This window comes from Hippoglossus stenolepis, chromosome 16 (genome assembly GCF_022539355.2).
Source record: "Hippoglossus stenolepis isolate QCI-W04-F060 chromosome 16, HSTE1.2, whole genome shotgun sequence".
In the NCBI taxonomy this organism is placed as follows: Eukaryota; Metazoa; Chordata; class Actinopteri; order Pleuronectiformes; family Pleuronectidae; genus Hippoglossus; species Hippoglossus stenolepis.
The window spans coordinates 20,060,601-20,087,321 of NC_061498.1; the positions used below are offsets into that span (position 1 = coordinate 20,060,601).

At 41.6% G+C, this 26,721-nt stretch overlaps 1 protein-coding gene across 1 annotated transcript in view; it reads right to left on the reverse strand.

Annotated features, from left to right (window-relative positions):
* igf2bp1 (insulin-like growth factor 2 mRNA binding protein 1) overlaps window positions 1-20,580 on the reverse strand; it is a 55,797-nt gene extending 35,217 nt beyond the window's left edge. The window contains exons 1-2 of the mRNA XM_047343801.1: window positions 19,915-20,580; window positions 18,672-18,732 (exon numbers count right to left, since the gene is read on the reverse strand). Coding sequence (XP_047199757.1) covers window positions 18,672-18,732; window positions 19,915-20,089 — 236 coding nt within the window. The 5' untranslated portion in view covers window positions 20,090-20,580. The remainder of the gene's footprint in view (window positions 1-18,671; window positions 18,733-19,914) is intronic.
* Window positions 20,581-26,721: the final 6,141 nt, after the last annotated feature.

Genomic DNA, 26,721 nt, shown 5'->3' on the forward strand with positions numbered 1-26,721 from the left:
CAAAACAACTTGATACTGTGCTGCGAGATCAGATACTTTCTTTAAAAAATGTATATATATCATCTGTGAACATTTTACTTGAGTTTCACTTTCATCATATCTGTGACTATAATTTAAACTTACTGTTATACAAATTATGTAAACAGAAAACATATCCTTGCTATGGACTTCAGTGTGTGAAGTGGAGCTTTGAATCACGTGTGTGGGTTCTAACTAGACCTAACTTGGCTTAAAATGTAGTAACATGTAACAAAAACATGCTTGTTCATCCGTGTGTCAAACTGAGATCAAGGTGAGCACAGAGAAACGTTCCTACCTCAGCAGGTAAATGTGAAAATAAACTCTTTGCACAGTGAAGCTCCAACCACTACAAAAAACACCTAAAAGCAAAATGCATTTCTGACCCAATACGGGACAAAAGAAATTAAAATATATTCCTGTGTGTGGCATTTTATGCACTAGCCTGATTTTTACCTCACATGTCAGAGATAATTGCTGCCTCTGTATAAGATCAACAGACTTATTCATGACATTGATTCATCGCAAAGGGTTTTTTAACTTAGGTTGGTGGGAAAAACTGTTAGAAATCATTCTTAATTAAAATGATTTAAATCAAAAATATTAAAATATATAGAAAATAAATTTACTTTGTGCCACGTCAGGTCAGTAGAACCTCCTTCATCAAACCTATACAGTCATTTAAAGCCCAATCGACAAACAAATCCTCAAACAAACAATTACATAACAAAGGATTTTAAAAAATGATCATTTAGAAGTGTGACTTTTGCATGAATAGAATTCAAAACATGCTCTTTTCAGTGGGGCTGAGACAATGAGGGGATTGAGCTTTTTTCTTCTGACAAACTGTCCCCAGATATGTACTGGTGCTCCGCTTTCTTTTTCAGAGTCCGCTGGCTGTTTCCCTGCCAGTTCGACGACAGAGATTTATTCACACATACACCGAGAAACCTGATTCCTACATCTTACAATTACAGCCTGAAAATAGAGCTGTATTATTCATTTCTGCTCAGACACAGATGATTTTGTCTTGAGAACCTTAGCATTCCAAAGATACAGTTGTGGCAGTCATTGAAATAAAGACTTCTACTGTTAGAACCTGCCGTTTCATTTTCATCTTATCTAAGTTCGTCCATTAAACCGTCACAGTATTTTCTCCAAGGCTGCCACCCAACATAGCAATGTACCGCTAGTGTGACACACACACACACTCTTTCCTCCAGACCACGTGAGCGAGTACAGTGGATGTGATACGGCACACCCACCGTTTGCACACGCCCACTTTGAGTGGGGGGAGGTGAGCACACATTACTGCACTGGGGGAGGGGACTCCTCTCTTTCTGGCTTGCTCTCGCCCCCTTCTTCTTCTTGGCTCTCTATCCTTTGGCTGCCTCCCTCTGCAGCTCATACATGCCTGCATATGTGCCTGAGTGTGTGCGTGTGTATGTGTGTGCGTGTGCCGTAGCACATGCCAGTGTGTCAGACATGTGACCAGCAGGCAGAGCCTCCATTTTAACTCTTTGAGAATCCGAGTTGCATGGAGAGAAGGGGGAAGGAGAGAATCATGGGGGCAAAGTTGAGCTGTTTTTCTTCTCATCTTGTGTTAAAGTGATTCACCAATAAAGCATCTATTTACATCATGAAATAAATATGGCTGCTCAATTTTAACATTTTGAATAATCAGCTTTGAGCTTCCTCTGTGACCAAATCCACACTAAGGGCTCCAACAAGGAACGCGCACGTGCACTTCTTTGTGGGGGTGTGGGCACTGTCCCCAACAATCGTGCACTGAAATGTTTGTGTACATTGCAAAAGTATCCTTCCCGACACTGGCTGCAATTACAGAACATTGTATGTGTATGGGTGTAGCCCACTCAAAGGCCCCCAGAGCCTTCAAACACTGTCAGGATGGATGTAACAATTGTTGTAAAAACAAACAAACCTGATTTGCATGGTGATTGGCCAGTTGTGCAGAGGAGTGAAATCAGGAAGGGATCGAACTTCTCTGTTAAAGTGGGACTGGGAAACATTTGTGTCACAGCAGCCACCGCAAATTGTTGAAAACGTAATGTGCAGGTAAGGTCAAGGCTCCACACTCATACATATTCGTTTTGAAACACATGACTTGTGCTACATTGACCTCTAAACGCCACATGACCCCAGAGACTTTTGGAAACGTTACTGGTCCTGTTTTAGTTTGAAAACTGCAGCGTTGTTTTTCCGACAGGAACTGAGACTTATGGAAAAAATGACATGCTGAGGCCCAGATTGTCTTCCTGATTGGCTCACATCAGTCACGACTCGGATACCAGCCGTAGCGAACGAACCCCATTGTGCGGACATTTTGCAGAGGTCATGTCTGACAACAGCTTTATTGTCAGTAACAGTTCCATCTCAAGAGAAGACACCCCTGTTCTTACTTTTCACTACTGCCGTTACTAGTTTCTAATATTATCTGTAACTAAAGACATTTCAGACATGAATTCCGGAGAATGTCCGTAGAATTTCTCTGGAGTTGGACTGCACATTAACAATGCAGCAGGAGATTTTCAGCTCAAATGTGTTCACAACGACACAGACATCTCCGGGACGCAAAAAATGTCCACTGCATAGTGGACATTTATCACCAAAGCTCTCTTAACATCCTTGTGTATGGCAGCACTTTATCAGTCTGAGATATTGGTTTTCTTATTCTTTTTTTCATTTTTAAAATCTTTTTGGGGTCCGTCGCGTGTAAGTAACGTCCCCCGTTCACTAGTGGGGAATTTACTGCTGTGCCCTAACATGGGCTCAATCGGACATTCTCCAGGGTTTTGTCTAGGACATTTGCGTTCTCATGTACAGCCCCTCCAGAAATTATCCGGAGTTAAGACAAACCAAATGCAGAGAACACAATCTGCTTCCTGTTTACACCATCATGCACATGACCAGTATATGTGAATAGCCATATGATGTGTTAGCAAAGATTAGTTATGATACAGAACTAAAACAGGGGGGAGATATTTCTAAAAACAATTAAAAGTGCTGACTGAGCCCGAGTGGAGAATTCAAAGTGAACCCAATTCGTTTTGCCTCTAATAGCAATAGGCCTGGTAGGTTTTACATCCATAAACAGAGCTGCTCAAAATTCTCCAGAGTGGACAGGAAAGACTGAGGCCTTAAATAATACACGTAAAACGAGACATCATGTGGAGCACTCAGCCTGTGGAGGACGGCTGACTTCATTACACAGTTGTTTCATGTCTTCTGTGGCTCAAAGTTTCAAAAGAAAAAGAAATAAGCCTGATGTCATCTCACCTTGGGCTTGAACATTTTTGATTTCTAAGGCCGTTTTCAGACATGAGTCCGGAGAATTTGGTCCGAACTTTACCCAGACTTTGCCTTTCACACATGCACAACGCGGTGGGAGGTTCTCGGAACAGACGCGTTCACAACAGCAACAAATCCTCCGCATTATTCAGGCATAGAGGTGGAACAGCCGGGTGTAGCAGGCAGAGGCCGGAAGTGACGTATTCATTCCGCTGCAGAGATCACGTGATCATGTTTCCAGACCCCGACACCATCGTCGGCTCTTATCACCGCAAACTCTCTTGACATCTCCTTCATTTAACTTATGATAACTTGATAATGTTCATGTTCACCTGAACCAGTAGCATTGTAACAGAAAATAATAGATACAGTATGTAAATGAAAAAGGTTAACCACATGTGAGAATTCTGCAGTATATAAAACACAGAGAGCAGCTGGGAAGCAGAGGTGCGTTGACAAGCAAAGGAGCAGGAAGAAAAGATTTTCTTATTGTTTATTGATCGGCCCTGTTCAGTCCCCTCCTTCTCTCTTCTTCATTGCTTTGCTGTTTCTGAATGATGTCTCTCTGATTCAAGAGTTTGACACCAATACTCCTGAAATGACCAAATTCACACGTTCAAAGACTCAATCAGCTCGCCGGGATGCAAGTGTTTTGAATTGCATTTTTCTTCTCCTCTAAATTCTATGTGCACCTATTGTGTCATTGTGTACAGCATTATCTTATCTTATGATTTAATCAGGAATAAGCACGGGTAAAATAAGAGTAAACTATGTTTTTCTCAGGCTTTAGAGACTAAATAAAACTTTGTTGCAGAATCCATCTTTACTTAAACATCAAAATAAAATGAAGGGTAGCAGTTAATGCTCCCCTCTTCCTCTTCGTATATCCAAAGCTGATAAACCTGGCGCTGTGCAGACTATCGGCAATGGAAGCATGACAGACAGACAGAGAATTACTGAAGGAGACGAACTCAACAAGTCATCTGAAATTACTGGCCTTTGTGCTGGAGCCCAAAGTGGTACAGCATTACTCCATTTTGGATCGAAAAATACCTCATTCTAGGTCTAAATATAGAGGAGCCGGCCTGTCAAAGCATTCATCACTTACATTTTCATCTCACATGAACACACACTGAGAGCCACTGTGTCTTAATCAAGAACACAAGCATGTGGACAGGGACCCAAACCCTCCAATTAATGCACTACCTCACCGATGAGCTTTGAGAAAAACACTGTTAGGTTTTGTGGAAAGTTGGGGCAGCTGATATAATTTTCTATATATCATTGTAATAAAAAATGAAAATGACTTAACTCATAATAGAGAGAAAAAAATCCATTTGAAATAAATGCATAAAATTGAGACCTAAAAGCTTCAGTGTGCTTCAAAAGCGGACTGAAACCTTTCCAGACTGAGATTTCAAAGTAATTCAAGTCAATGTAATTTTTATTCACATAAAATCCTGCAGTGGGATCCGAAACAAAGCAGTCATATGCAGTATTTTAGCCATCAGGCAGGGGATCACCAGAACATGTGACAGTGAAAAAAAACGGTGGGGAACATGAGAAACTGAATATCTTCAATAAATAAAAATGAATAGATGTCTTTATGTCGCACAGGAGCTCTGTAATCACAATCATCATTCAGAATGGGGTTTTTTCAGGCTTCAAAGCAGCAGAATGAAGTGTATTTCACAGGCTGACGGCTTCTGCAGAAAGGGCAGGAGGGAGGCGCCTGTTGACTATAGATTAAATGTTTCTCTTCATGTCTGTTTCTTTTGGAGTATCAGTAATGTTATGGACATGTGACTTTTTCTTAATCCCACTCTGTGTGTTTGCAAGATAACGCAACTTTGTTGAGATAATCATAACCAAGTCTGCACTTTCCACCAAAGACAGCGACGAAGCGTACCACATCGTTTTCAATCATCAGTGAAATCTCTGCTTCTCACCAATAGGTGCCTTCACAGATCACTGTACGCTGCAGCGATAGCAATAAGTGATCAAGCTAAACAGAGCCTGCCCTTGGCTGCAAAATAAATTCACCAAAAACTATTCCTACCTCTCCTCTGCATGCTCTTAGAGAAGAAAAAAAAAATTAAAAGGAGCACAAATTTTACACAAGAGTTCACTTGTCAGTATATGAGTACAACTAATCCTGTGAAAGAAAAACTTGAGTTTCTTCTGTGGACCAGGAGGGAGCTTAAAAAAAAAGAAAAGAAGAAAACCCTGAAGGTATCACCAGGGGGGTCTACTAAAAGACGCTGTGGAATCAGATTCTGGAATAGGATCCAGCATTTTTCGACTTGACCCACATGCCTCCACACTGACACATTAGACACTAAATGTGGCCTCTGCTACCGTTTGTCCTTTGGTTAGATCTCCCAACATTTAACACTTGCATTCTGATCTACAGGTAATACAGGATCCGTTTTAGTCTGAGACAACAATGCGTTGAGATGTGTAAAACTGCATTTCAGCCTTAATTAAATATGGTTCTTCGCAATAATTTTGTTATGGTGGACTTATCAGACAGTGGATTATTTTAATTTTTTTTATAAAAGGGAAATTATACTTTTTCCATCTCAAACAGTTTGATTTAGTTGTGTGTATGCATTTTTTGGAGAGCATTGTATTTGTTCTAGTTATCATCAGTTGCGAGACGACAAACCCATCGTCTTTGGGAAATTACGGAGATCAATGTGACAATAATAGTATAATAATAACTTAATTTGTTTAGCACTTATCTAAAAAGGGTTACAAAGTGCTTCTCAAAATCCACAGCTCCAACACACACAACCAGGAAGAAGGCAGCACAGGAAGTTCTATATGCGAAAGAGCAACTATAGAAACTCAAACTCTCAACCAATCACAGCCCAGTGTGAACATGCCTCCCGGTCAAGCCAAAGCTGGGTGCCCTATAGGCTCCTTAACCTCCACTTTCTTTCTCATTACTGCTGTAAAAAATGTCAAGAATTTAAGAACCCCCACCCCCTCTTGCATACACACACACACACACACACACACTTCAATCTGATGGTGCTCAGATGGGGGAAGAGTTAAAGGAAAAGAAAAACTAAGGAAATAACTAAAGACAAAAAGAAAAAGGGAGGAAAAGTGTTAGCGAGGGAAAAACAAACAATAGGCTGTCCAACAGTTTACAAGAGGCCCACTGCTCTCAGAGGCTGAGGAGCTGAGGGGGAAAGTCAGCAATCATTCCAGTTTAGCTTTGCTTCCATTGACAGAAAGAAAACGCTTCCGTTTCTGAAACGAACAAGTAAATAAAACTGGGGCAGTGAGTTGAAAACTAAGAGTGAATAACTCCCACTCTGTCTACGTCAGAGAACACACACTGAGGAAGTTATTCTTAGACTGCATCTTTAACTGTTTTTTCACTTGTGTTAATTTTTTTTAATCATAAAAAAACGAAAACCTTTTACAAGATAAAACGCAATAACGGCAAAATACTAAATACTAAAAACTGGAATGAAGGTATGGGTTTATATACACTGGAACTACATTCAAATTGTTTTAAAATTCATCAACTCATAATGTGTTCTGTAATCAATTGTATTGGTTTTCTGTAGTTAAAAATTATGAAATTACCAGCTGGTTTCTGTTGTAATGACAAAACAGAAAAAATAATCTTCTCCCCAGGGGCTTTACCCATTGCCGATTTCTCTCTTTTTTTAAACTTAAACTAATTGTCTGATATGTTGGATCGGTTGTGATCCTCTAAAAGCTTGAATTGTATCATATACAATAGTACTTATAATAAAGGATTCTTCATTTGTCTAACATTTGGTTTCTTTGTTTGCTCTGTAAATCTAATTATTCACACTATCTTAAAAATACCTTTGTGTTTCACTACTTGTGTGTTATAACAATGTAATTTATACCGTTCCTAAATCATATTAGCTTATGTTCAGCCTATTCCAAAGATCTTTGGTTTGGACAAAGCAATCCAGTGAGTGTGACAGCTATATATTACAATTATGCACAGAAACAATTTACATTTATAGGATCCATGTAGTGCTAAATAGTAAAATGGCATTGGTAAAGTACAGAGGAAACCATCCATGTGCAGTTATCTGTGGCCTAAATGCACTGCAGACAAGCAGCTGACTAACACAACAATCTTTACATTTTTTAAAACTTCGACATGTCCACAGGTGGGAAGCCAGTGAGGGATCATTTCCTTGTCATATCCCTGTCTCATCCCAGGTTGTCACCTAAAATATAATCATGCACCTTCAAATGTACATTTACTGAAGATTTTCAGAGCAAAAATTGCATCGACTCTCTTACAGTTTGTACATAAAAACCTGTTTGTGAGTGGGAAGCCAGTGAGGGATCAATCCCTTGTCGATACACTAGTGCAAAACTGAACCACGACATAAGAACAAATTAAAAAAGCTAATAAAAACAAAACAAAAATTCACATGACGCAGATAGAAAATGGTTCTGACTTTCTCCGGAGGTTTCCTTTCACAAATGAAAAACGCAGCAGAAGATTCTTCGACTAAGACGCGTAAACAACAACACACAAATCTCCAAAGCATTCAGGTGAGGGGTGGACGTAACGGATAAATTCTGCTCCGACGATTACATTTTTGTGTACAGCACATCCCACACCGTTTGTGTCTTCTATGTGTATCACACCACTTTTTCATCCAAAAATATTTGGATGAAAAAGTGGTGTTTAATTTTTCTGTCTGCCGAGTGTTAGAAACATCATCAGAATTCTCTCTCGTGGTGAATTCTGCAGAGGATCTCCTGCTGTGTTCTCACACTGGCCCCCCCCTGGAGAATGTCCGTAAGGAAATATGGAGCTCAGTGCAAAAATGTCTGAATGCAGCTTAATAAAATCGCCACAGAGTGTACGAATGTATTTTAATGCCTCACACTGGTTTAAAATTTGAAAATACATCAGTTCTAGGGTTTGTTGATTTTTAATACAAGCGTAATGGCCTTTATTTGGTATTGTCTCCATAAAAAGAGTCACATTCGGCGAGAGCGGCACTTCTATGAGTGTCAGTGTGCTCAACACACAGCACATCCTGAACCACACCAAAACACATAGTTTTCACTTGATGAATTTATTTATTCCAGACTGAGGCAGGACAAACAAAGGTGTTGTTTTTGGTGTTTTGAATGTTAAGTTATTCAGTATCCTCCTTCGATATATTGAAGGTCATTAGCTTTACTGTTTAACAGTGTTACAATACAGCCTTAAGACATTTTGTTTCTCCTTTTAGAAAGGGAGTTTTGTCAATTAATTCTTTATCTGTATACACAAGAAGAGTTTCCCTAACTGAACTTTCTCAGCCAATTACTCAATTAAAGAAAACGACAGTCTCCTTATACAGAAAACTAGCAGAAAAATCAGCAGCAAAGTTTCCAGAAATCTGTATTAGTTTGTTATTGCAAATTTAGATCAAATTGATCTAATTTGGTCATGGCTTTGTTTAGTTTATTTTAAGAGAAAACTACCACTCAGGCCCACATTTCAATTACACACAGACATGTTTATAGTGGTTAAGTGGAATTACCAAAAGCGATCGTGGAGCTTATGTTGCAGCAATAAATAATGACATAGGAACTCCACTGACTCCGCATCTTCAGAGGAAAGGGTACATATAGTATAACATGGTTCAAATATAATTCCAGGAAATGGCAAATTTTTACAAGGGATTTTAAAATATCACAAACATAATAAAAATATATATTGAAGGATAAAGTTGCATTTTAGTCTTTTAAGATGGAAGCAAAACACAACTTGTTGGACGAAACAACCGTACACAGTAATTCTAGAAAATGTTGAAAATGTTCCTATAGTAATGCTAATTTTTTTTTACATTAAATCAAAAAAATAATATTTAAAAGGAGCTAATTGTCCATGAAAACCCTGAAATACTCTGGTGTTCTGTTTTAATTTTAATGACTTTGTCTCAAAAGCCTTGAAAAGGCGACAAGACACTATTTAATGAATACTTACTAAATAGTAAATGTTTTTTTTATGTGTTTTGTTGTCCTCCCTGGTTCTGAGCATTTTTCCCTTGAAACTACAGATACACTTGATTCTTATTTATACCATGTCTCTGTACAACACAAGAGAATCATATGACTACTGCTGTTATACAACCACTGAGTGGTACTGGAACCCATGTTGGTGCCTAAAAAAAAAAAAAAAAAAGAGAGATGAGATCATCAAAATCCAGGGTGGACTGAAGAAGAACATCTAAGGGCTGGATCTATTTTACAGGTATGGAAAAGGAAAAGGTTTACAGTACACACACACACACACACACACACACACACACACACACACACACACACACACACACACACACACACACACACACACACACACGAGGCCCCAGCAGACCCCGACCCCTGGGCCCCAACCACCCCCCACCCAAAACAACCCTCCCTTCCCCCCTTTTCCTTTCTTTATGTTTTTTTTCCTTGATAGCTGGCCATTGCTTGCGATTGACGCGCTGGTGCAGATTGCATGTGCCCAAATGTATGCATTATGTGTGTGTGTGTATATATAAATATATATATTTGCCTAATTTATTTTTAGTGAGAAATAGCAGAAGAGACAGCCAGAGTGAGAGAGGGAAAAAAAAAAGAGCGAGAGACACAGAGGGAGAGTGAGAGGGGGGGACAGATGGTTAGAACCAGAGAGAAGAAACAATCAGAAAGATGGGGCGGAGCAGAAGGAGAGAGGTGGGGGGGGAAGTGGGTGTTTCCTTCTTAAAGCGACAGGACTCGTTTACCCCTTCACCTACATAAGGCCTACTTGTACCTTAGAGAGATAAGATAAGACCTTTGTCATTCTGAGTTTATTTTTCCTCATTACTATCACTGCTTACGCAAACAACCAGTGTTTCATCTACAGATTATTGTAAAAAATGAAATACAAATGTAAAAGTTTAATCAGCTTATTCTGAACATACTGCGTGTGCATGTTCACAGCCATTCACCATTCACTATAATCTACCCTTCATTGGTTAAAGGCTAATTCCAGTGACTTAGTAAAGTGAAGGCACTGTGATATCCTGACTTTTTAGTCTCTATACGAGTCAAGCTGTAAAAACCCACTGGATCCTCCATTGCCCACAATGCAACATGATAGCACCGTTTTAGCAGGCTCCCCTTCCGGGTAAACGGCCAGGTCACTGTAAAGCCATGCCTCCATTTGTAACCAAGGAGTTCTGTTTTGTATTGTCTGAGCCCAATCTGATAACACCATTGACGTCGCCATGACTTCATCAGTCTAATTGATCTAAAACAGGGTCAGGACTGGATATGTCGCAGTAGCAAAACAGGCGTCTTTTTACAGAAAAAAATGCATTTTAAATTAAATTAGATCACTTCAATCATAGCCAGAGGGGAGGAGGAGATACAAGTCACAGGAAGACCTACTTCAGCTTCAGTAATATCGATCACACACACACACAAACAATGTACAAGCTTTGGGGCCCTATAAGCAATTAAATATACACGTGAAATGAAATCTTAAAAATCATCTAGTGTGACAACAATCGATAAAGAACAAACCATCTCAAGGTTCAGAAGTTGATTTTGAAACAACACACACACACACATCAACTAGTCAGTTACCTCCTGTTTGAGGTGACATATTGAAATGCTTTTCTTAATGAAACAATAGCATAAATTAAAGATACACCATTAGGGTTAATATCTGATTTGTTATTTAAGTACATATGTACAAGAACAGAGTGCAGAGGGACCCATAGCATCCTGGTAAATAGGTTTATAGCATTGAATAATTATCATTATTATGATTATTGACACATGACCATAGGTTGTATTTTAATTCTGCAGTTGGTCAAGATGGGACATATATTAAATTCTTCTATTTGTAACAAAGCATCAAATTTTACAAAGTTTTCACCATTCTGTATGAAGTATTTAAATCTGTGGTGCATTTAACTTTCGCCATCAGACGAGTGAAATGTAAAAATTATTTCCTTTTGGGAACAATACGTCGTTACAAGTACGTCAGAGCTTCACATTCCATTGTTTGTTTGTTTTTTCAATCAACTGATTGACAAATATGAAATAGTAAAAAAAAAAAAAAGATTTCTCACAGGCAAATTACATTTTACGCAGAACCTGATGTTTTTGCATGGAAAAATTCACCAGTTAGCAGAGCAGTTTCCTTTTTTTTCTTTCTGATTCATCACTGCAGGCCTTAGTATCGTGTTTCAGTTGCCAAATCCAGCAGGGATTCCCTCTTTAACTTTATTAAGAAAGTAATAAATGGTCCAGATTACAACTCAGCTAGATCCTTTTTTCCATTTTTTTTTTCGCTGCAGAAATGCAGTTCGGCTCGAGTCAAATCTAAAACACATGCATCTATGTGTGCAGTCACTCTCACTGGACCCCTTCATGTGTCTGTCTGCCTTTAATTCTGCTGCTTGCTCTGGTCTCGCTCGCGAAAAACGCTGGAATGGTGCAGAGAAAATGGCAACACGCCAAGGGAGGGAGGGAGGGAGGGGGGTGAAAGAAAAAAAACAAGAGAGAGCAAGAGAGAAACGAACATACTGTACCATAGAGAGGGAGAGAAGAAAGCAACAAAAAAAAAAACACAGTGAAGGCATGAACAGAGAGAGAGGAGGATAAAGTCAGTCCATGCCTGTGAGGGAGGGAGGAAGGAGGGAGGGAGGACCTCTCTTTTTTTAAGCTGCTTGCAGGTGCTGCTGCCAGACGATTGGTCGCACCCCCCTCACTGCCTCCGCCCACCGTCCCCTCCTCCTCCTCTTCCTTCTCTCCAGCCATGAGAGGAGAGGAAGGCAGACCATGGTGTGCTTCACCGAGCCCCTCTCTCTTTCTGTGTGTGCTGCTGTGTGAAAGCCCCAACAACACACGCACACACACACACACACACACACAATCACACACATAGTTCCTCACATGCACGGTATATTTTGAGAGCCTTTAAAGTTGCAAGAGTTTACATAATGCACAGAAAAGGAAATAAGGAATGCTGCCGCCGCTCCTCTACTCAGAGAATAGAAAAGAAGATATTTATATATCCTGTAAATCAAACAAAATTTACTAACTTGAACATTGTAAAAAACATAATTCTCTACGATTTGCAAAGTAACAGAGTGAATGGAAAGACGAATACAACCTGCCTGTCGGCCAGTTCCCTTAAGTGAAGAACACATCAGGTTTGAACACAAATACAGAAAATCTGATTTTCTGTATTTCTAAAGACTGGAACTTCCTGCACAGACGGTGACGCGAGAGTCTGAACCAAACACAGTATGAGCACTCAAAATGTATAAATGTGAAACCACGCAGGTCTGAGAACAACTCGGGACGTCACCTTTCCTTTTTCAATCTCAACAACCGTTTCCAATAAGAGCCATTGAGGCCACCAAGGCGAGGTGGGGTATGACTCACATGCTTCAGCGGGATTTCAGCAGATTCTATAGGATTCTGAGCCATTTTAACCTGGGGTTAAAGCATCCACCCTGCTCAAGTGTCCTTGAGCAAAACACCAAATCCCCACCAGCTTCATTCCTGCTCGACACAACAGGACGGAATGAGAGCCAGAGAGGGCGGCATCCATTTTTACCAAATGATAAATCAGTGACATTGGAATGGACTAAATGAGCTTGTTGACAAAATAGCACTGCGATGCATTAAATGTGTGTTTTGATCACATGAAAGCTATTAAATTCAAAACATGTTTGCATTAACAACAGTGATGTTAAGGGTGCAGGTGAGCAAGGACATCTTATCTAATTTAAAGAAAGCACCATCACTGTGGAAGTGCACTGCTTTTTTTACACGCAACACGGATCAAAAATTGATATTTTGTCATATTAAGTAGACTCATTGTGCATTTGCACGGACATTTACAATGTGTGGGAGGTATAAAAGAAGCTGTGCCATGCAACACACAATGTTTATCTGTATACATCACGAAATAATTATTTTCATACAAGAGGATGGTGCAGCCAAAGGTTTGTTACATTTTATTTGTTGAATTCTTCTTCTATTTACACTAATTACGTATAAACTTTGTTGCAATTTTATTTTATGTGTATATATAAATCAAATAAAAAGGTTCATTTCTTTTTCAAGCACAGATTTTATAGTAAAGGGAAAATGCAAGTCAAAATTGAGTCTGAATAAACGTTTTATACGTGTTAAAGATCCAGGTGGTGGAAACCGAGCAGGTTTAGTGTGAGGAGACATGAAGGCAAAGTCTGTGTATGTGATACAAAATGACAAAGCTAAAGACAGAGAACAACTGGCCATTACAGCTCATTGGGTCAAACTGTGTCATTTCAAAGAGAAGAGGGGAGGTGGTCCACAGAAGTACTGAGCTGGTTTCACTTATCTACAGTAGAAATTAGAGAAAGGTGTTTTGTGCTTGCTTTAAGGTGGTCCCTAACTTCAACTCACCATTCCCTCTGCTTCCCTCTGCCAAGTGTCACAATTCCTTTATCACACAATGCACAACTCATCTTAATCACCATTTGTGTGCATTAATGACAAATAGTAAATACATGAATTTAAGTGAGACATTTCCCCACCACAAAAAGATAAGGTGTAGGGAACATGTCTCAATGATCCACTGAAGCAGACTGGGAGAAACAGTTGAAATCTCTGGAAAAAGAGCTGGTTTAGAGTTCACTTTTGTCTTTGTTCAGAAAGGCAACTTCACAGTTGGGTGTGGACTGGGTCGTAACTACACTTTATTAGATTAATATAAAACAATGACCCATATATCAAGAATCTGCCACTTATTGTTATGGTGCAGAGGAACTACTGATATAAAAGATATATAACAACATTATGTGTAGTTACATTTTTGTAGAAGCTACGTAAAGAAAGTGAGAATATTAAGACTGGTTTCTACTAGAACCTATTAGACTAAAGTGTTATTTCAAAGTGATTTCCCTGTCTGTGGCAGGAAGAGGCAGAAATCCTGGTCTTATTATTATTCAGTCCCGACATTTTATCAAACCACGCTCATTATGAACTATCAAGACGGATTCTTAAGACAGTGAAGGGATGACAGTGGATATGTTGATATGTCCCACATTCAAAGCTCCAGAGGAGCAACAAACAGGCTGGTTCTCGAGCTTCAGGCGCCACGCTACACTAAAATATTCTACTAATTACACAGAAGCTTAGGACATCCTTCTTCCTGAATATTACAAAGCAAAATAAAGATGTCTTTCAATTTAATATCACAACTAAAATGATGCGCTTTAAATAACAGTGACGCAATTTAAAGATGTATTTAATAATGTCAACATGAATGTGACAGAGTTTATCAGACATGTGGGCTGGAAAAGACGGCGAACGGACAAAGGAAATGACTCACAAAACCAAAGTGTTGTTACTTTGGTTCATCATGAGGATCTTTGGTTAACTGATGGAGGCTGGGAGGTGTGGATGGTACTTCACAGGAAAATAACCGTCTTTCATCCATACATCATAAGGGAGGATTTGGGAACAAGGGTGGGATGAGAGGGACAGTATCTGATTCTGCCTTTTGATTTTACAACACACACACACACACACACACACACACACACACACACACACACACACACACACACACACACACACACACACACACACACACACACACACACACACACACACACACACACACACACACAATGTTGTTTTTTTATTTTCCTAAATTACAAATGTGTTTTTATGTCAGAGTTGTGAAAAAAAGATTAAAAACAACCGCATGTTTAGTTTTCTTGGAAGGAAAAATGTAAACTACAAACTACAGTCGATTCTGATTTATTCCTTTCTTCGAATTGACTTTTGAATACAGTGAAGCTCTCTGGCTCACCTCATGGTGAACTGTCTGTCCACACCAAAAGTCAAAGCTACCTAAAAAAATTGGCATGTTGCATATTTACAGCAAAAAGCAACAGAGAAAAGGAGATGGTGTCTACTGAGATGGTGTTGAATGAACCAAACACCTTTTACAGCTAATTATTGTATAATGTAGAAAACAAACACCGCAGTGGATCCCATGCATTCAGGCTGCAGATTCAAAAAAATAAATTTCTCCAAGTTCCCAAAAAACAATAATTTGACTCAAAGTTTGACTTTGCTTCGTTTTATACTTTAAAGTCTCCGTGGAAATAATACAAACAGGTCAACTTTCTTTTACTTTCTAAATAATGTCAAACACATTTTTAAATTCTATTTTATTCCTGAAAATCGGATGTTGAAATAGTGAAAAACATATGTTTTAATAAATATATATTTTACCTAGTTAAGTATAGTTTTCTGTAAATGTTTCTTGTGTTTCATTACATTTTTTAGATGCTTTTATTAGTTCAGCAACTCTAAGCTAATTCTAACTTTAAGATAAATGACAATAAATTATAATTATAAAGAAATAAATAAATCCGTTTTGGTGTTTGCTTCTTGAAGACTGGACCCATAAGATTTAAACACAAACATTTTATTAATCAAAAACTGAAAATACTAGGAGGATATTTGGTTTGTGTTGTTTAGCTTTACACACACAAGCAATCTCTCACTACAGACGTTGTGTACATTTTGGTCTCTGCAGACAGGATGGCTTGTTCTCTCTCAATGAGCACCCCCCCACTCACACACTCGTATACACACAATCCCCCGACACTCCTGCTCTCCCTTGCGACTCTTCCCCTCGTCCTGCTCCCACTCTTGCTAACCTCCCACAAACCTCTCCGGCCTGACACACATTTCAGTCGGCCTAATGACGAATATTATGACCGTCTCCGAAATTTAAAACCCTTCCATCTCCATCTTACAGCAGATCCCTGTGATACACCCACCCACCCACCCATACACATCCAGGGGTCAGGCTCGAGTGGGTGGGGGTGGCATGGACAGCGCCCCCTGTAGCCTATAAGGGGTTCAACACTGACTCTTACAGAACAGAGAAAATTACTTCCCCGTACCCCCTCCCCCCAGACCCTTAAATAAAAGGGTTTAGTTCCCTCTGAGCAGCGGCCCCTCCCACACAACACACACCTCCACTGGGGTCCTACGACATAGTAAGCTGCACACACCACCCACTACTCTCAGCAGCAACTAAAACACACTGTCAGAATTGGACACGACTGCAGTCAGATTTAAAGGTAAAGGTCAAAATAATATGAAACTGAAACCACTTGTTCATTAGTTAGTGGAAAACTAGTTACTATTAATTATCATCTTGCCTATTTAGTCTAAATTTACACCTTGTGAAAACAATACATTTGTTGGCTCAAATTAACATTCGTAATTAGACTGCTGTTGCGTCACAGAGGGGATATTTTAAACATACACACAAGTTATTCAGTACATTTGTGACGACAACATTATGTCTGCATGTATGGGTCCAGCAGTTGAGCAGATGTTTGACATAAATATTTAAAGAATCATTTTGGGGCATAATTTTTCCCTTGTTAGCCGAAAACATTGACGGCCATTTTAAAAATGGGGCTTCAAAAATGTGTTTTCCATAAAAATTAATCCAGTTCTTCTGCATTAATTTTTTCCAACTGTAATCCTTTTAACACAAACAACTACTGGACTCTGCTGTTTGACTACAGGGCAGGCTGGGCACTGAGGAGACCCAGAACTACGCACTACAGTGAAAGAAAAAGGAAAAAAACAGCAGCCTGTGCAGTGTTTCTGCTTCATTCAGGGCTTCGCCATTTTACCCTCACTGGCTGACGTGCAGTGACTCCTCTTTGCGTGGAGGCACCACGTGTTGTGGAGCCACTGAAGGCCTTGGCTCGCCCATGTTGGCCCCTCATCTCACAAATCACCTTTATCATTATGGCTCTTCAAGGTTATCACACAGGAGGTCTGGGACACTGTGCACGACACACAGCACCATCAGAATAATTTACTGACCCGCTGAGAGATTATAAGAAATTACAGCCTGCTGCCATGTTGGTTCCCTAAGCATGACGAGTGACCTGTTTCTGCAGTTTGACATAAACTGTGAGATTCAGCCTCCCTGTGTAATGTCAGTCAGCTGATTAGTTCAATTAAATGTATATGTATAGTGCCAAATCCTAACATACATTATCTCAAGGCACTTAAAATAGTTAGGTCCAGACCTTAAAAAATATAGAGAAATCCAACAGATCCCACACACTGCTGACATTTGTTTGCGCCACAGCCATGTTGCAACATTTATGGCGAAGAGCAAGCCCCCAAAACCAGCTCCATTTCAAATATTTGGCCACGTTCACAAGGAAATGCCATAAATGCCGATACACAAATAATGTTCAATTTCATTTGTAGCAAACAAGTAACCACAAGGCTGAAAGCTAGGAATACACACACAGAAGCACACATGTGGCCAAACAGCAGAACATGGAGAGCTGAGCTCACAGCTCATCTCATATCTGTGCCAAAGGTTAAAGGCATGAAATATGGTCTATAGGCAAATTCCATGATACAGTTTAATGCAGGTCAAGTCTGGCTGTTAAAACCAAGCAGCTGATCTGCAGTGGACCTGTCAGTGTATCCCTGTGATTTTATAAAAATAAATAAATCAACTATAATGTGTCTATTAAAAAGCTTTACAGTCAGTATGTTTAATGGTCAAATATTTACACTATTGTATATTTTAAAAGAGAAAAAATAAATGTTACAATTAAAAATTGCTGAGTTTTTATGAGAAATGAGTGAGATTTAACTGGAGATTTATGGGAAGTGTGTTCAGCATTTTGAAATAATGTAAATCACATTAAACTCTGCATTTAGGGTGGATATATATTTTAACCACGTCAAACAATACGTGAATCCGCCATAACGGTTAGGATCGATTTTTTAAAACGACTAGTGCAACCTAAACACGTACATGGGCGGATTTGTATTTACGGTTTAAATGCGCACTGATATGGCTGCACATGTCAAACCCGGATTTTTGTTTTAAAGTTACGATGAAGCTGCTACATGACACGCAGGTTTGTCACATGTGAATTTCCCAGTGCATTTTTGAAATCCCGTTCATGAGCAGAGGGTTGGACCTGGGGCATGCTGTCACTGCTCAGTTCCACAGCAATGGCCGACAAAGTTGAAGCTCCACACACAACCACGCCAACAAAACAACAACCCGAAACTAGTGCCGGACGCAACTTTCCACAGTGGCTGCTGCGGACACCGCGTGGGGCACGTCTCACTGGATCCACACTTAGAGCAGAGTAATGAGGGGGGAAGCGTGGCAGTCAGTAACAGTGCATGAGAGAAAAGGCCCTGGAAGAGGTGATGCAACACATGAAAGGGGGTTAAGAGAGGAGGGGGAGGGGGAGGGAGTGTGCACTGTTTAGTACCTTTGCTTCTTGGGGACGGAGTGCTCGACCTCGATGCGCTTCCCCTGAAGTTCCACTTTACCTGGAAGAAAAAGGACGAGTTCACCATCAGCTGGGGCTACATGCTAACGGTCATGTGTGTGAGGAGGTGGGGGGGGTGCTGCTGTGTTTAGGGTATGTGGCTAAAGAAAATGGCACCTTACAGCTAACTTTACTTTTAGAGCTGCGGCTGAGCAGAGCACCGGAGAGACGCTAAACCAAGTGAGGGGGGTCAAGGGGAAGGGTGGAGGGTTCAAATGGCCCCAAAACACGACCTGGAAGTCCTGGAGAGAGCGAGTGGTCGTTACCCTGTGGCCCACAAACAGCCACTGGACCCCCCCCCCGTACGAGATCCAATGCAGGAGCCACATCTACACTGATATTAATTTTAGCCTACAGCTGGCGGGTGGGTGTTTTACAAGATCTCTAACGCGGCCCTGGGAGTACGGCTGCTCGTGTTCGTGAGGCTTCGTGTGGACTACAAGGAGCTGACTGGCATGGCGACCTTGCCTCCTCCCGTTACATACACCCCTACGTGTGAGATCACGAGAAATGAGCCACGGAGCTCAGGCGCGAGACGGGTGCCGACAAACCCGCCGCTGCCCCTCGGCGATCGGCCACACACACTGAGGTGGTGGTCGGGCCCTGTTCGGAGAAGTAGGCTACACAGGGGTGAAGGTGTATTTTCTATCTTTGTCACAGTCGAGTTAAAGGGGGGGGGGGAGGAGAGGCGGCGAGGCTTCATTCTACACCACAGGAGCCGGCGCGAGGCGTGCGACACATCAGAATGCCGCTCACGTGCACGTTTAGCAAAAGAAACAGCCCGAATTAGCAGAACTACCATTAGAAATGAATAAACACTCTTTATAAGGGTCAGTATTGCAAAGTGCAAGCCAAAACGCTCAGCCTCCTCTGTGTAGCTTTACGTTTACACTACTCCTGTCCCTCCCCCTTGCAAAAGTTGAATGGCTCCCCTGGGGATGTCGCTCTCCGCACACCACAATTCACTCAGTCGATAAAAATCATTGCGATCATCATTCTGCATGTTCATGAAGAAGCCAGGAGTTGGACGGCGGGGGGGCAAAACCGGGGCACGCCGCTCAAGGTGGGCATGAAACCCGGGCTGAACACCGGCCGTGTACCGCTCCCCGTGCAGAATGAATGAAACTAACGGTGGAGAGAGTCGTGGGGTGTCGTCTTTTGTCACCAGTCCACCTGAACTCACCAGAAAACGTCTCGATCGCCTTCATGGCCCACTGGTCGTCCGGACAGTCCACAAACGCGTAGCCGGTTTTCATGAGGAACTGTCCGGAGTATTGGATCTTGTGCTCATCGAAGGTTTTCCCCAAGTCCTCGGCGGTCACGCTGTCGCTTAGATTCCCAATGTAGAGCTTGTGCATGGTGGCAACTGTTTTTGTCCCAAGTCCAACAAAAAAAAAAGCAAACTCAGAAAAAGACAAACCCGGGGGATAACTCGAATTGAAGCCAGCAGAGGAAGAAGAAAAAGTTCTCCTGATTTAGCAAATAGCGCAACAAGACAGCGTCACACTTGCCACACTGACTGAAAGTGGAAATCACGCTGGGTCGCTTTACGGAAAAGAAAGACCAAATAAATGCAACCCAAAAAGAGAGAGAGAGAGAGGAGGGGGAGGGATATTATTTCTCGACAGCAAACTACAAATGAGATTTGAAAAGTGTTAAAAAAAAAAAAAACAGATGGTTTGGAATCGAGCTGTAAATCCAGGAGAATACGTGGAGCAGGAGAAGAAGTGAAATCCTTTGACTTGCAGCCCCAGCAGACGAATAACAGCAGCAGCCTATAGGCTCCGTACCGCACTGTGGAGGAGGTGGGTTGGATGATGGTCTACGGTGGAAGAGTGGGGAAAACTGTGGCAGGATCGAGTCCGGAGAAAACGCCCCCGCCCCCCTCTCTCTCTCTCTCTCTCTCTCTCTCTCTATGGTGACGCCGCCCCTCCGCCGACTCCAATTCGCGTTTTTTCTCTCTCTCTCTCTCTCTCTCTCTCTCTCTCTTTTTTTGTTTGCAAAGAGGAAAACACGTGGTGCGTTTGGAGTAGGTTGGAGAGAGGAGGACGGGGAGGGGTCCGCTCCAATCTTATCCTGGGGTATTCACCAGATGAGCGCGTGCGTAGCCTACATGCGCCCCCCCCATCTCAATCCTGCGCTGGGCTCGCCCCCCCCTCACCCCCCACCCCACTACGTACTGTACGCGTGCACGGCGCGGGGGGCCTTTTTACGCAACATGACGTACAGGCGAGCACACATGCGCCCTGATGCCTCTCGGGGCGGCGCGGGCGGAGATAACGGGCAACGTAGAGAGACATGACTTCCTTCGCTGCTCAGTAATGTGATCTAACCGCTCCAGCATCATGCAGGGTATCAGAGGGCCTTCTTTACATTGAATCAACCGAGCAGCGCCTCCCAATGCGGTGGCCCAGCACACAGTGTCGCCGCCCTCCCACTGAATGTGACACGAATGCGGTCAAGTTGCCGTGACCTTTCATAAATGACCTCTGGTGAACCCCAGGGTGTTTGGGGAATGGCGGAATAGAAGGTCCCAGGGCTCACTGTATTTACCCCGGGGGACCCAGGGGTGCTGCTGCTGCGACCTGGAGACCTTCCACTTACTTTGACGCACTGTTGTCTCCGCCCGGAGCCTCATCCACTGCAACTAACGCACCAGATATGGCGGCCACGCCGCGATGACAGCACCCGGGGCCGGCTGGTGAAGAGAAGGCGGGCGGGGGTCTCTGTGGCTCACGTTGGGTATTAAACCGCACCGCCCCCTCTGCTCTTCAAGCACCTTTTCAACATGGCTACGGTTACTGCTGGCTCACTGAGGCCATGGCTTCCAACAGATGACTTAACATACAACTTCCGCCTCCTCCATTTTGCCGCACTCCTGCAAAGTGGCGCAGTCGCCGGGCAACAGCACCGCACACACAGCGCGCGCCCCTCTGCGTGGAAGACGGCTTCTCAAAATGGAGGCAGAGAGGCGCACAGGCCTGCCTCTCCCCCTCCACACACACACACACACACAGACTGGCGCTCTGTGTGTGCACGTCTCCCGCTCTCCTGTGTTGGTTTCACATCTCTCAGGTCCAGGATTGGCTTTTAAAACCCTCCGTCCTCCCCGACAGGCGCCTTCTACACTTTGGAGGCACAACTGCACAGGCCCGGAGGCGACGCGTGCCCTCGCCTGGTTAGAAAATGGCTTCTATCCACAAAATGGATCCAAACCCTGGAAGTTGACGTACAGTGGCCTAACTGTTGCCTCACCACGGCTGACCCTACACACAGGAGGGCCTTTTAAAATTCAAATATAACTGTCTTTTTTCTCAGTAGCATATATAGGAATAAATAAGCTGCTGTGTCTATGTGTGGTTGTACTGGCGTTAGATGGTGAAATTAGGCCATGTTCTCTATCTATTCTGCAAAGTAGCCCTTTACTGTAAGTAAATATGTAAGCTTATTTCAAATATTTCCAAGCTATGAATACATTTGTTTAATTCATCCTATATGTCAACGTTAGTCCTGGAGCTACATGTAAGTAAAAGTATCATATTATTTTTAAATTAATGTAATAATCATGTAACATAAAGACTTGACTCATCCAAGCCAGAGTCATATCTTTATTGGATTAAACAGCCAGAAGTGCAGAATATGAAGTAGAGCTATTATAGTGATTATGTAGTAATCACAGCTTCAGGAGCATTTCTGATTATTTATTGGTAAGGTAATAACGCACTCAACGTATTGGCCTGCAGTCAAAGTCCAGTGAACTGTGACTCTCTGTCCATAGCTCTGAAGCCGCTCCACTTTCCGGTCTGTCTTGTCCTTTGAGAACACACAGGTGGAGTTTTTCTCTCCTGAGGTGGCTTGAACTCCAGAGACATGGGTCACATGGGAGCTGGTCAGGTCACAGGCTTCCACAGGTCAAATCCCCCATAACATGCAACATATTTTGAGGCTAATGAGTGAAAGGTGAGCGAGTGACCTTTTCTCCAGTGTGGTAGCAAAAAAAAATCTGTTCCATTCACACAGTGATTGAGATCAAAACTAGGCAAGAAAAACAGGAATTCTGTAGCTAATTGCTTATCTATCATCCTCAGTGTTTTTACATCCCAGGGCAGCCATGTTCTTAAGTGACATAATGAACAAATGGACATTATTTGTATGTGTTATACACATTTCCCTTTGCAGACTTAAGGTTTTCCTAAAAGGAATTGATCTAATAAGCCTCCTAAAAATAATATTATAGTTTTTTTTCCCCCCTTTGCAGAACACCCTCAATATTGCACGAGCACGCTCTGCACTTCTCTTAAAGGAACAATGTTGTCATTGCCCTGCAGCAGAACTCCAAGAAGTTAGAATGTGAATACAGCCACTGCTGCTGTTATTGGACACCAGGGCAGACCAACTAAAGTAAAAGCTGTCTTTTCTCTTTTCTCCTTTATTATTTGTCTATTGAAAACCATGGTTTCTCCATAATACCAGTGGTGTACAGTCTTTTTGCCTCAGCTAATGAGTCTTTGACATGAGAATCAGCAAATACAAACTGCAACAGGTGCATCAGGCTTGGATTCATGGCTTGATGGTTAAAATTGTCACAACTCGAGACTTTCTGCCTCTGACGACATTAATGTGATTGAGTGTGCATGTCATCAAGTGGAGCTACAGTATATTGTCATAACTTCTACTAAAAGTAAAAAAAACAAATATTCAATATATGTATAACCATAGTATATTATATACAATGTTGGCTTGTGTTCTTAAGCGTAAAAGCCTTGATATATAAAATAACTAATTTGCAAAATACATTTAGACTAGATATTACAAAATAACCAAACAGAGATCCTCAAGTAAAATACATATAAGCTCAAATCTGTCCTAAAGATACCGTATTTGAATAACTGTACTTGTTTACATTCCACAACTGCACATAAAATCCCCCTCTACTAAAGAAACGTCAGGAAATAAGTACAAAAAATTCTTCTCTTGCACATTAAACACTGCCATCAACAGCATCACGAGACACAGTCAACAGTCTTCTTTTCAGTGTGTGTGTGTGTGTGTGTGTGTGTGTGTTTGGGGGAGGGGTGGATAGGCGGAGGTCAAAGGCTGTGGAGGAGAAACAGGGTGAACTGGGCGGGAATGCAGAAAGAGAGACAAACTGCCTCAGGGAAATGCAAAAGAGGTAATGTTCAGCTCTTCAACTTTGTCTTTATCTCTCTCTCTCTCTCTCTCTCTCTCTCTCTCTCTCTCTCTCTCTCTCTTCCCTCCTTTCTTCCTTGATATCACTTTGTTGTCTCTTTGAAATGCTAGGTGACCACAATTCATTTTTCTGATTGTGAAGTGACGCTGTTACAGGTAAAATCAAGAAAAACTACAAAAGTATACTAATACCAAAAAGAAGAAGTACTTGCTGTGCAGAATGGCTTAAGTCAGAATGATACTTGTTATGATGCATTAGTAGACTTTTCTACTTTTCTCCATCCCCAAGCACAAAAAAATCAAATTTTAAGTATTAAAAATGAACCTGCAACTTGAGTTATCGAACATGTAGAGTGGTGGAGTAGAATGTGGCCCTGCAGCCTAAATAACCGTTGGGGTTGGTCCATATACCCTGTGATATAACCTACAGCAGCTTTTCTGGAAATCGCTCCCAGCAGGAGAAATGCCACAGGTAAAATCACTAACTCAACCGGTTTTGTGTGACAACAATGTGGTTAAAGATTGGTTGGGTTTCAGCACAAAAGCAACCTGGTCAGGTTTCGCAAAAAGAACCAAATAGCTTCTTTGTTGAGGTTAGAATAGTGTGGTCTTCACGGCTACAGTAAGGTCATAGGCTGGTCATGGTTTCAAGACACAAAGTTCAGTGAAGTCCAGTGTTTTGTGTTTTCCCTGTTCACAGACTGTGTCGCTACTTAACAACATCCCCTGACGTCCTCCTTTGCTCAACATCATAACTACTGTGGTCAAAAGGGGACTTTGTCTCTTTGAATGTAAAGATGTTGCTTTGGGACATTTGAAAGACGGATGCTGTCTCACAAGGCTGCTGATGTCTCACATGGCCGGTATGCTTCATGTAAGTAACCATGGGCACAAACAACCAAACAAACTGTAGGATTGTTTTTTAGGGGACTGTCTCGGTGCAGTATTTAAATCTGAAATGTACTTATAGAAGTATAAATGAAATATTCAAGTAAAAGTACAAATACATTAAGTATAGTTTTTGAGTAAATGTACTTCCTTCTTTTCCACCACTGATTCAATCGGACTTTATCTGATACGGCAGATTTCACACATTATAGGCTACCAGTGCTTTTGATATTATAAAGCAGAGGAGACATCAGGCACAGACAATGTTCCTCGTGTCTGTCTGAGAGAGAGAGAGAGAGAGAGAGAGAGAGAGAGAGAGAGAGAGAGAGAGAGAGAGAGAGAGAGAGAGAGAGAGAGAGAGAGAGAGGATACTGACTACTACATTGTGGTCCAACCAGATATTAAAGATGGACTCACAGTTTAAGGCGTGGCTATTTTGCGGCCTGAGAAACAGTATAGATGTGTATAAGTTTGCTCGTTTCCCGTCCTGACTGCATCCTCCTGTCTGCATGTTGAACAAGCGTAATAACATCACATGTTCATGTCTCACAGAGCTGAGCCCCCAGGGAAATGTAGTCTAAGCTCAAAAGACATTCAAACATTCAAAGCATTCCTGTTATGTGCAGCTCATAAGTGAAAGATTAGAGCAGTTATTATGAAAACCTAAAGACGAGTTGTTTCTATCGCTGAAGTCCACGGTGAACCCAGTGGTCATTTTAACATTTACCTTTACGTGTTTACAAAGCTTTTCAGTGTAAGAGTGGAAATATTCAGTATTCTTTGTTCACGTCACCAAATCCCATGAATAGTTCTTAAGCAATAATAAGGGCGATCAAATGTGCAGTCCCCAACAAGTACACCTCTCTCTCCTTGTTTTATTTGTTTGTTCAAAGACTGCTTTTTTTGAAGACAAACATAAAATAAAATAAAACTGTTATTTAGGTGATTTCAAAGACTTGTCCTCAGTGGACTTGGAGCTGAGAGCCATAGATACTAGTTGTGAAACTTGTTCGTACAGAGACAGATGTTTCATGATATTTTTCAGAATTGTTGAAAGTAAGAAAATCATCAAATAAATGCCAGACTTATTCTTAAATTGTATGATTCCCCGACAGGAAGAGCAAAAGGTTCATAAGTCACTGCAGCCTGTGAATAGATGGATGAAGAAGTGTTAGGTGACAGAACATCAAAGACAAAAAGCAAGTGAAGAATGAGTGTTTTTCTGTGAAAAGAAACAAGAAGAGCTGTGACTGTCAATCTAGAAACCCCCCTCCCTAGAGGCTCAATGGGCCTTTACATCACATAATGCTTTAACTACTTGACAAATCTCAATTCTGATTCTCTCTCTGCAGCATTTTCCAGGCACGGTGTTCCCACAGGTAAAGTCTTGTGTAACCTTGGCACCTTCCTGCAGAAACGCACAGACTGAGAGGATCAGTCCTCATTAGGCGGCCTGTGCTGCAATGATGAGGCTGCTCAGGCTGAAGAAGTCACTTAGAGAGTAAGAAAGACGCACGTTCAAAACCAAATAATGAGATCCAGGCACAGCAGGTCCACAAGTGAACGAGAAAATAGTTACAGACTGTGGATATAATTCATATGAGGTTCGCGGTTCGTGTAATTGCAAAGATCCGCTTATCCCTTTTCAGAAAGCGGTTCCTCTGTTCACTCTGTATTAATTGGATCATGTAACTGTCTTTCGTTAAATTTAGTGTAACGTGAATCATGCGGATGACAAGCAATGGTTTCTTCTACATAAAAGCAGGCTCAGGACTCTTTCTAATATTTTCTCTTGTGATTTTCTTGTAAAGCAGCCATTTCTACCCTTAGCTGATCCTCTAGTCACGCTGTGTCAAATGTTGAGAGAGGGCCACATGCGTGTCGGTCACATGTGGAGGTTCTTCCTGGTAGT